General features: G+C 47.6%; 1 protein-coding gene across 1 annotated transcript; it reads right to left on the reverse strand.

The window, feature by feature from the left end:
• Positions 1-644: 644 nt before the first annotated feature.
• On the reverse strand, positions 645-8,993 carry Hey2 (hes related family bHLH transcription factor with YRPW motif 2). The gene is made up of 5 exons (XM_055599414.1): positions 8,825-8,993; positions 6,829-6,907; positions 6,606-6,689; positions 3,986-4,067; positions 645-1,487 (listed from the first exon to the last, which is right to left on the reverse strand). Exons 1-5 carry the CDS (start codon positions 8,905-8,907, stop codon positions 796-798), a joined length of 1,020 nt encoding a protein of 339 aa, XP_055455389.1. The 5' UTR covers positions 8,908-8,993; the 3' UTR covers positions 645-795.
• Between the last annotated feature and the right edge of the window lie 2,527 nt (positions 8,994-11,520).

The following is an 11,520-nucleotide window of genomic DNA, read 5'->3' on the forward strand; positions in this document are numbered from 1 at the left end:
AGTTTACATAAGGAAATACATTGTGCTCTAAACCATGGCTCAGCAGCGCTTGAAGGCAGAGCAGAAATGCTGGTTAATGTGGGCACTGGTGGGATTCTTTATTTCAGTGCATTGCTAAATGTTACTGCTTGGCGAGTCTGTATAAAGAAAACAGATATAACTAGGTTTTTTCGACTTAATTTTCATTAATCTTTCTGGCCAATAAAACCTGTTGGTTTCAAAAGAACACTGTGTGTCTGCAGCCCAACACAGGTTGCCTGTCCCCCCCCCCTCCCCTTCTCAACCCAAGCCATGCCCTTCTCCTTGTGCACTGCACTTTAGCTCAGGCACTTAGAAAATACGGTATTTTCTCCTCTCCCTTCTAGTTCCAGGAGAACTAGTTATGGCGTCTTTCTTTTCCAAGTCAGATGTGCTACTGCACCGCCGGACAGTGACATCCATGTAGTTTCCAGTAAAGTTTAAATGGAAATAGTTGCGATGCTTTAAAGTTGCTGATGTCAGTTGCCGAGCTGCCTTAAACAATGGGGAAAAAATATATATATATATACATATATATATGTATATGTATATATATATATGTATGTGTGTGTATATATATATATACATATATATATATATATATATATATATATATAATACTACATTTCCATTTGTGTGGTTTGCTTCTCAAATCGCTTTATTGCTGCTGTGTGGATCTGCAGGTATTTTTTATGGCTACCTTCAGGGTGCAGAGGTTTGAAGCTGATTCTGAAATGGAGGACGTCAGTTACTATTGCCAAGGAATTCAAGAATAACTTAGAAGGCTCCAACTTCTGTCCCCCAAGGTCGGTAAGGTTTACTGTTTGTTCCACCGCTTGTCTGCTGAGGACTGGAGGCTGTGGACACCGACAAGGGCGGGCTGATCGCTGTGGCAGCAGCAACCGCAGCTGCTGCTGCCGCGTTGGAGGGGAGCATGGGGAAGGCCCCTGCGAAGGACAGAGGGAAGCTGTGTGCCGCTGCGGTGGCAGCTGCGGCTGCGGCATGCACGGTGGCTGAAAGAGACAGCAGAGAGGTGGAGAGAGGTGGCACACAGGGCGCAACCGTGCCTGTCGACGGCATCCGAAGGGCGGAATCTGCGTGGGCAAAGGTTGCGGTGAGGAGGGCAGAGCCGTGGGCAGGAGGCACTTCTGAAGATGTGGACAGGCGACACGGGGTTGACTCCGGCGTGTGGAGTCCGTTGGGTTGGAGCAGGGCTGTGGGGAGATGGTGGAAAGCCGCTGCCCAGTGGTGTGGGAGCAGTGGGTGATGGTGGTGGGCCATGGAGGACGTCATCACTGCTGCCTCCCGCTGCGAGGCGCAGGTGCTGAGGTGAGAGACCAGGCGCACGCGCAGGGGATCCGAAGAGTCAAGGCCTTCCACCGAGCTCAGGTACCTTGCCACTTCCGTAAGGCACTCCCGGAAGCCAATGCTCATGAAGTCCATGGCGAGGGCATGGGCGTCAAAGTAGCCTAAAGAAGGGTTGAGGAGAGTCAGAGGTGTTGGTTGGGGTGGGGTGGGGGCCATTATGGCCTACGGAAGAAATAGGATGACTCTTTCTGAAAACATAATGGCTACTATGTTTTTCTTGTTGGTGGGTTTTGTTTTTTTTTTTTTGTTTGTTTTTTCCAGGATTAAAGAACGGATACTGTGCAAATGGCATGCAGGACAACTTTAGCAATGCTCCAGTTAATCTAGGATCTAAATGTCACAAAAGGAAAAATAAAATAGGGACATTCATGTTTCAAATACCTCCTAGAGTGGGAGGGGATGTCTTAGCTTCCGTACTGTGGGCTAGTAACTTTCCTCAAGAACACTTTTATTGGAAATGGAAAAAGCATCACAGAGTTGGTCATTTACAGGGCACTTCCAGGACGGGAATCAGGACCTGTGCATTCTCAGCACCCGCTCTGCCTCTGAACTACCTCACTAATGCAAATTAGGTTCTCTTCATCAAAAGCATTTGCATCACTCTATGCTCTTACAGAGCAAAACTTGCCTATATCCTTTATCATGGAAGCATCACGAAATGTAACCGTAGTTACATATCCTGAGTAGTCTGAAAGGGAGAAAAGGTTTTGGGGCCAACTATAACCACTGGGAGAGCAGAAATGGCTCTAGTTGACAAGAGACTGCTGCAAAGGGTGGGGTATCAGCAGTAAACCTCGATTTCATCCCCACCTGGGGGCAGTCACTGATCAAAGTCCCTGAGATGAGAAGGAGCTGCTCCTCCACAGGGTGCCTCCACGGCAGGATTCCACAGGACAGTCTTAAGGGTCCCCCTCAGCCTTGAGCTTCTGACTTTCACCAAAGAGGGAGAGAGGTCATGATCAGAGTGCAGAGTTGGCGAAAAATTCAAGATTTTTTTTTTCTCGAGGAGACTATTATATTCCTATGACCGACTGAAAAGAACATACCAGCTTCTTTGAATTTTCACTGGTGGTTGTAAAGACAGTCACGTTGTGAGGTTTGCCAGCTATGAGGCTTTATATGGCTGGGCGTCCTAAGGAACATGAATTATGTAATTCCCATTCTATGGTTGGAAGCAGAGGGACCTGATGACAAGCAGCTGTCTCTCCAAAGTGGGTCTTGAGCTGGCAATAGCCCATGCGCATCAGCACTTCCACCATGCCAGCACGGCTCTCTAGGCTAAGAGTGAATTAATTTACAGCCACCTGGGAGGAGTCTTTCACTGTTACCTCTGTGTTACAAGGGACAAAACAACGGGAGCCCCAGCAAGATAAGTTAACTTATTGCCATCGACAGGGAGAACCTGAAGCCAGAGCTAGAGTGCTTTCTCTAGCGTCCATGCCCTTTGCTGCTACGATAGTGGCCGCTGGGAGTCTGGGCTTGCAACCAAAGACCAGCAGCCCCTCTTGTTCAAGGCCTACACGTTCTCCTGTGCAACGGACTCTCAAGTGACACAGCAGGCAGGTGACTTTTAAGGCACCCAGTCAGGAATGTCTGCTTACCTACTAATCTGTGGATGAAGTTGTCCTACGCTCAAGCAGTCACGAGTAAGAACTGAGATAAAACTTGTCATAAAATGAAAGGACAACCTGACATTTCAGACAGCTCATGCCAAGTATTGGAGGCTCTAGCGGGGATTCAAGGGAAGGAGCAGAGCAATCATATAGCTTTCCTTGTACCGTCTAACTCCCCCACTCTCCTGAAATCTCAGGGCGGTAGGTGTGGAAATACTCACTATTTAGGGCCTGAGGAGCACACACTGCCAGTTTAACCCTTGAAGACCAGCGGGTTACTTCTGACTCAGGTCAAAGGTCGTAGCCAAGCTGGGTGGGATAACCGACTCTTAACACCAAAATTCTTCCATAATATACTGTCCAGTACAGAGGACATTCTCTGTACTGCATGGGGCCAGGCCTGGATCTCTACTCCTGTGTGTTATTCTCAGGAAGAGCCTGTTACTTTGATGTTTCTGGTACCTGAACTTCAAATGTTGTGATTGCTGTAGTGTTAAGACAGGCCAAAATGGTCTGGGAAACGAGGACAAAAATAATTCTAGAGTCATTTCCTTTAAATAGCTGAATTGTTTGCATCCCAGCCTTGGTTTAATGAAAGTGAGAGAAAAAGAGGGCGAGCATGCCCCCAGCCAGCCTTGTTTATATTTGGATGTTTGTGTGTTTGCTTTGTTATTTTTCTGTACAAATTCCAGCAATGCACTTCTCAAATCCCAAACAAACGTCTGAGCAGGCTGCTCTGAAGGAAGCTTCACTCCCACAGTATTATAAGAGCAAACACAAGCCTGGGGTCAAGTGCTTCTTTTGTTCCAGTTCTTTCCCACGAGTTCAATCCTGCCATTAGCATTGATTTCTACAGCTTTAATCCAGGGCTTTGCCTACCTCAGCTTGTTAGAGAGCTGTTCAACTGTGATGTCCTTATAATATTAGAGGGAAAAAGATGAAAAGAGAAAGGTAGGAAGGGGGTGAAGGATCGTGCCAACTCTTACCTTTACCCCCGGTTGCCTGAAGCATCTTCAAATGGTCCACTGTCATTTGCAATATTTCAGCCTTTTCCAACTTGGCAGATCCCTTCATTATCAAATGATAAAGTCTAATGAGTCCTACAGAAACTAACTTGGTACCTTATATACTGAACTTAGTACTATAGTTCCAATTTTGCATCTCATAAAATTCCATGTTTAATTGCATCACAGGAAAAAAAAACTTGAAGTAAAACATTTTAATTGTGGTTGCCGATGTCTCTGTGTGTGAGTCTGTGTTTGTCTCTGCAGAGGCAGACACCTGTGCATGTCAGAAGCATCAGACCGTGCTGGAGCTGGACTTAAAGGTGTCTGTGAGCCACCCAGTGTGAATCTATCCCCAAGTTTGTGTCCCTCAGAAGAACAGTTCATTCTCTTAATCTCCCAGCCATCTGGACAGCCTCTGCATTCTTTCTATACTTAACAGAAAAGCACCAATTACTACAGCATAGTAGACGCCATTGACTTGTAACTTCTAAAGACCAGAACAGGGCATCAAAGAAATGATTCATTAAATAGTAAAAACAATTACATTCCTCATGTCATCCCTTAAACAATATGCCAATTGCAAAGCTCTACCTTGATTAATGGTATATTTCCTTAAGGGACATTTACTTGTTATTACTATTGAAGTCTACAGCAGTTAAATATTTGAATGTTAATTCTGGAGGCTATGGAAGTAGAGCGTTTGAAAAATAGAAAAATTCCAGTAAGTCTTTAAGATGACCAGCAGTAAAGGAAACAAAATAGGAAAGGACTTTCAAGGTTACCAGCAGGTGTCACTGTGAATTCTAAGATCACAGGCCAATAGGCCTAATTGGCAGTTTACTTAAGGAGCATCATATGGACCTAAGAATTTTCCAATCATTCAAAACTATTCTCTAAAAACAAAACAAAACAAACAAACAAACAAAACAACAAAAAAACAAAAAAACAGTCTTGCAAGTGCATCGTCACTGATTGCTGCCATTCTTAAAATAAAGCAACCTTTGGAAATCTAATGAAACAAAGTCACCATTTACAGTGTCTCCAGGGCTCTGGTAGCTTCTAACTAACTTCCTGGAGAAGCTGAATAATTAAACCAATGTGTGGTTTGGGGGTTTTTGTTGTTGTTTTTCCACTTGGTGTGTGAAAAGGATCCTGAGGTTTACTCCATATTCCTATACTTGGGTTTTTTCATTAAATTAAATTAAATTTTTTAGATTATCAGCACCCAGTAAATAGCAGGAGTGTTTGTTCTTCAGCTGCTCTAAAGAATGTTCCTCCCCACTAATTGTGACAGGGCCAGCTCACTGGGGTTGGCAGCCAGACTGTGTATGGGAAAGCGTGTGTTTACGGTAACTAACTGCCAAACAACTGAGGCTGGCTCGTAAGGTTTAAGTCAATATTTGAGAAAAGAGCCTAGCAAACCAAGGCTGAGAAGAAAAGATCATCAAAGTGACTGTTTCTCAATGTCACAGTGTAGATAGTTCGGTACTCAAAGCAGTACAAACAAAACAAAATCATAGGTCATTGCCATTTCCATCCAAAGACTACTAACCGGAAGTCTAATGTATGGTATACGTAAGCTATCAAAGACGGCCTTGGCATATCAGCTTCATGGCTTTTTTTTTTTTTTTTGTCTTATATATTTAGAACCAACAATATAACATACCCTGTGCTTCTCATTGTTCACCAAGTCTATGAAGACCTATGAGCGGTTGCAGAAAGTGGCACAGTGCCACCCTGGATGCCCTCCAGAGGCTCTCTGTGAGGCTTGCTTTACAAGGTTTGCAGAATCACGGAGTAAACAAATCAACACATACGGCATAAACAATCAGCTGATGTTTTGCACCCAATTTGGAACTCGACTGAAAACACTTTCAGCACAGAAACTGCTACACACTTGGAGAGATGCTCTTAGAAGCCCACGCACCAGCCAAGCAAGCAGGACCAGAAAGGAGACACCCAGAGCCACAAAAGAAAGTGCAAGCGTTTGTTTTCTGCTTTCCCAAATGTGCTTTTTATTTTATCTTATTTTTTATGTAAAAGAATACTTAAACTTTGAAAAGCAGCATTTATGACTAAGTTGATTGTTACCAAACGTCCAAACTGTGTCTCAAACCAAACAACTTCCTATTAACCCAAGAATTAAAAATGAAAGTAGCTCGCTAATACTAAACTGTATTAGTATAATTTAGGAAACCAAAATAAAAATCTTACTTCCTTAACTTTGAGTTTTTTAAAGAGTATTTTCAAAGTTTGAGGGAAAAAATGATTTTTTTTTTTCCCCTCAAGAATACTACATACAGCACGATTTTAAACGAAACCCTGCTGGATTCATAGAAAGAACAGAGAAAGCACGAACACTGTTACCCTTAAGGGGAAAATAGGGTAAAGAATGGAAATGTTTTCAACTTCATGATGGATTATGTTTTTAATAGTTCTGCCACAACAAAGCATTTTATTGAAACAGCTGTTCTATGCGGGATCAGGGCACACACACCATTATTTTAATGAGCTTCGAGAGGAATCCACATTACCAGACAAGAAAAATCAGACTCTTTGAGCCTTTTTTACGGGGTGGGAGAGAAGGGGAATAACTTACTTGTTTTTCAAAAGCTGTTGGCACTAGTCTTCTCAGTTCAGACAAACTGTTATTTATTCGATCCCGACGCCTTTTTTCTATGATCTGGCCCAAAGAAAGCAAAACAAAAACCTAAGGATACATATATAGCAAAATTATCCCAGACAGGAAAACAGCAAGGTTGATACACAGGCTAGATTACATGACATGAAAAAGGGCGGGGGAGGTAGTTGGAATCACCTACCCCTCTTCTTTTCTTCCTTGCCATGATCTGAGAGGTGGTTGTTGGTGAATTGGATCTCATCACCGAGCTTGTACTGTGCCTGTGATGGAGGGAGAAAGACATGTCAGATGGTATATCTGCATAGTAATACCGCTGCACCCCCATGCTTCGTGGCACCCACTAATATTCAGGTTGACTACACGTTACGTTGTTTTTTTTTTCCATGTCGATGTTATTTTTGGATTCCAGGTAGTAATTACGCATTTAAAAAAATGTTAGTGAGGCTTTGGGATAGCTTAGTGAGTAAAGGCAACGGCCACAAAGTTTGATCATCTGGCCTGAGTTCCATCCCATGGGCCCACAGGATGCAAACGGAGAACCACTCAAGACCTCCACAAACAGAGGTGATGGTTTCATGCACATCACTGCACACATACAACAAATGATAAATAAACATGCTTTTAAACTGCTCTGGGTAATTCAGATCCCAATTCAAATGATAAAAATGAACCCTAACTTTTGAGTTCTCCAGTGAAATAATGGCCAGTTGGAGTGAGAGGTCAGAGACTAACGTCCTGTTTATGCTCATATATTTCCTAAAGGTCAAAAAACCATCTGAATGTGTCCCTCCTATTCTCTCCTGCCAGGCATCACATGAACTCCTCTATAAAATAGTCACCACAGGTCAAATTTGTCTCTGGATGCAAATTTTAAAACAAAACCAAATACTTGTACCATTCCAAAAATCTCAACAATTCATACTTAATAACATAAAAAAAGACAGATTTTAAGTTTTGCATAGTAATCTTTTAAAAGAATAGCCTAACTATATGAATGGTAGGGAAGTCAAATTTTGGGTTCTTACTTTGCACGTTTTACTTTAAAAATGAAACTGTCACCAGCCTTTAAACAAAACTTGAATCTCAAGAAGCTGCAATCCACTTCAAGTTTACTAAAAGGTATTTTTATACTCCTGCGACTTAATGTTGCTTTGAAATTCACAGACACTAAATTTCTTTAAGGTCTTAAAATCCCCAGGCCCTGTTCTGTGTTCTCTGTCGTTTTAGAAGTTCTGTTACTTAATCTTCTCACTTATGAATTTTAATTCGAAATCAACTGACCCCATTTTTCCTCATCCCTTCTCTACAGGTTTCACCTTTTCACGTGACAGCCTCCGTTTTCATTTTTATAAAAGAGGGTACACTTCAACAACGAGATACTTTTGTAAACTGAGTCTTGTGCATCTTTTTTTTTTTTGCTCTTGCTCTTTTCAGGTTTTGGTTTCTAAGTCTTAAAGTAAGCCTGTGAAAGAAAACCAGCTCTCTGCATGGAGGAGGGATCTCGCTCTTTGAGTGACAGCTGCAGATAAATAATTAAGGTGCTTCTGGGCATGCCAATTAGAAGCAATTATCATTTGGCCAGCCTAGGCTCTAAAATGCCTGGGTCATCTCGCAGTCACAGGAAACGGGAGGTGTGCCTCCTGTGATCACAATCTTCTGGGGAGACTAAAGGACAAGCAGCCAAAGCAAGGCTGCCTCGTCCGCTCCTTACATCTGTCACTCATGGGCGGGTGGGCCAGATCACCCTCTGTCAACTTGCGCAGCAAAGCCTGTTTAGCTTTAACAGCACCGGTGCTTTAGCTTCTCTAAAAAAAAAAAAAAAAGAAACTCAGAGATCCCAGCTTCTCTCAAAACAGAAATCCAGTTGTTTTTCTTTTCTCCCGATCTATTTTGGAATTGTCCCTAAATACAGTTTCAGTGGCGGGGGCGTCGCCCGGACGTGCCAGTACGCGTGCCCGGCGCTGACAGCCCAACAGCCCGGGACCCTCCCTCGCCATCTCCTGCAAGCTCCCCTCTAACAAGACCCCATCTCTCCACCCCACCCCGACTCTAGCTCCGCGAGCACCCACTTCTGGGGGTGGAGGGGGGATAACTCTCTCCACAAAGAGGAGCCCCAAGGGTTTCCAGGGACCCCGAAGCTTCCCTTCCCGGACACTCTCCCGCTCCCCGGCGCTCACCCGGAGTAATTGTTCTCGCTCCCCACGTCGATGGTCTCGTCCATGTCGCTTTCGGAGGTCGTCTCCTCGCAAGGGCGCTTCATCGCGGCGGCGACGGAGGAGCACCCACCGACGCCGATCCTTTCGCAGCCTGCTCCCCGAGGCCTCCTCCCTCCCTCCCTCCCTGCCCGGCTTCTGCAGGCGCGACTCCCGGAGCGCCGCTGCCTGCTCCTCCCGGCTCTTTCCCACGCCGCAGCCCAGCCCGGGCGCAAGAACCCGCGCCGGCCACGCCCCCCGCGCGGGCGGGGCCCCTCCTGCTTTTCGCGTGCCCGCCCTGGCCCCCCGCCAGGCCCCGCCTCCCAGGGACGGCGTGGCTTTCTATTGGCTGATATGGAGGGGCGGGCCCGCGGCGACCAATGGTCGCCGAGAGGCGTCGGCAGAGGCGTGGGAACGCGGCGGCGCACCTGGGAGTCCCGAGCCGAGCGCTGGCGGGGACTCGGTGCGGCGGGCGCGGGCGGGCGCAGGCTCCCGGGGTTTGGTGGCCTCCTCCGCACGCCAGGATCTCTCCCGCCGAGTTTCTACCCTGGGTTTAAAGAATAACCGCTAGCGCGTGGCTGAGCGCGAGTGAGCGTGTGTAACGTCGGGGGAGGAGGAGGCCGAGGGGGGAGGGGGACGGGGGGGGAGGACGGGAAGGCTGTGCGACCCACCCCTCTGGGGCTGTCCCTCCTCTTGACCCAAGCAGCTGACTGGCTGACCGGAGCGGTCACGTTGACCCCCAGGGGATCTTTTGAAAGCTTTAAATCAAAGTTGCTGTTCACGCTGCCAACTCCGCAGCCCCGGGGCCGTGGGCCGAGAGTGACGCGCGCCTACCGGTCCAGGTGCCCAACCGCAGGAGGTTGGCGCAGGGCAGGAGTGGGTTTGTCATCCCTCGGCCACGGCCTTTCCTTTGTGTCTGTGGCCACAGAACCCGGAGGGGGGCGCTTTGTAGACCGAGTAGGCGGTGGGCTCCGCTGGAGGCTTCCCTGCCTGCCTTGGGGAAAGCGGGGCTTTCAGGACACAATCTTGAGGTACATCGGGTTTGGAGGTTCCAAGTTGAACGCCCCGGCCCTCCCCGCAGTTTTTCAGAGGTGTGCGACCACAGACTCTTTTTTTTTTTTTTTTTTTTTTTTTGGTAAAGTTTGCCCACCCTTCGTCGTCCTTGGTGCACGGGCAGGCGCGGGTTGTTTGCCCTCGTAGGCGCTGCGCTTTCAGACTCCTGTTTCCGAGCCGCTGCCTCTCTGCGCGCGGTGGGACTTGTGACGGGTCTCCCGGAGCGGAGCCCCGGGCACGCTGGACCTTCAGCCGCTGCCCCGCGGACTGGGTTGGTGGGGCTCCAGCCAGAGACTCCACCCTGCCAGCTTTGTGCTTGGCGTGGGGGAAAAAGCCCTTGAGAAAGAGGCATCCATCAATCACCAAGACCCTCCACCTTGCACATAGACTCATCTTTCTGGAAATCTGACCAAGGCACCCTTTCGACACTCCGTTCCCTGGCCACGCTAGCCCGGTGGGGCGGGAAAGAACAAGAGAAAAAAGGGGACAGCAAGGGACCGGATTCGGGCCCAGGTTGGGTAGATGGAGGGTGAGTGGGAAGGAGCCAGGGTAACGCCGAGGACCTGCGGCCAGCGCGTCATTAAAACACAAAACCTCTCCCTCGCAGGCCCGAGTCCGGTCCCCGCCGCGGTGCCTTCGATAACCGTGTGAACCGAAATCTGAAACTTTCCGTTCTGAAACTTAACTCCAGGCAAATCGCAGGGTCATCGGGGACCGGGCGGGGCCTGGCGAGGCAGGATGGGGTCAGCGCGGCTGGACCGCAGCGCCGTGGGTGGCTGACTCCCCAGCTCGGCGCTCAGTCTTCGGGAGGGCGCCTGGGTGCTCGGGGGCGGCAGGGCCTTAGCCCCGCCGCGGAGCAGGCGGCCTGAGTCTGCTGGCCCTGGGCAATCCAGGCCTCCACCCTGTGCTGCTCCGGCTTCCGCCTCGAGTATCCAGCTGACTGAGAGCCCTCCAAGCCTTCCTTTCCCAGCTAGAGTCGCGGGACGGTCAGGGGGGCGCCACTCCCCCACCTCCTGAAATTAAGGTTTGCCACGCGAGCACACGAGCAAATTAGTGGGAGCTTCCAAACGCCCGAAGCAAAACCTAAAATCAACAAAGGGGTGTGTATACAGGGGCATCCCTAAGAGATTTTTTTTTCTCTTACTATGCTAGTGTATTTAATTATAATGATTGCAAAAAAAAAAATGCAGCGGGAAATGGTTTGCTTGTAATGAAGTAGCAACTGGTTAAACTTTTTCCATTTTGTCTTTGAAGACTTAACCTCCGTGCTGTGTCATGAAAGAATATGTTGGGGACGTTAGAAAAGCAGGCTCGGATTTAACGTTGGTTAGCATAGTTTTTAATCGACGAGGGTCATATGTTGAAAACGTTTAGAATAGAGCCAGGGATACACACACACAGAGGCATATGAAGAGAGAGAGAGTTAAAAACTCTCCAAACAGCATGCTTAATCCCAATTAGAGAGGTTTTCCCTTCTCAAACATCCATTGGGCCTGTCGCCTGCCTAGGCGCCTTTTCTGTGTCCTGCCTCTGGGTCAGAGGTAGAAATAGCAAACTCTTCTAAGTGCTTCAGCCAGCTGGGAGAGAGAGAGAGAGAGAGAGAGAGAGAGAGAGAGAGAGAGAGAGAG

Source organism: Psammomys obesus, unplaced genomic scaffold (assembly GCF_907164565.1).
Source record: "Psammomys obesus unplaced genomic scaffold, mPsaObe1.curated_primary_1811, whole genome shotgun sequence".
NCBI classification, from domain to species: domain Eukaryota; kingdom Metazoa; phylum Chordata; class Mammalia; order Rodentia; family Muridae; genus Psammomys; species Psammomys obesus.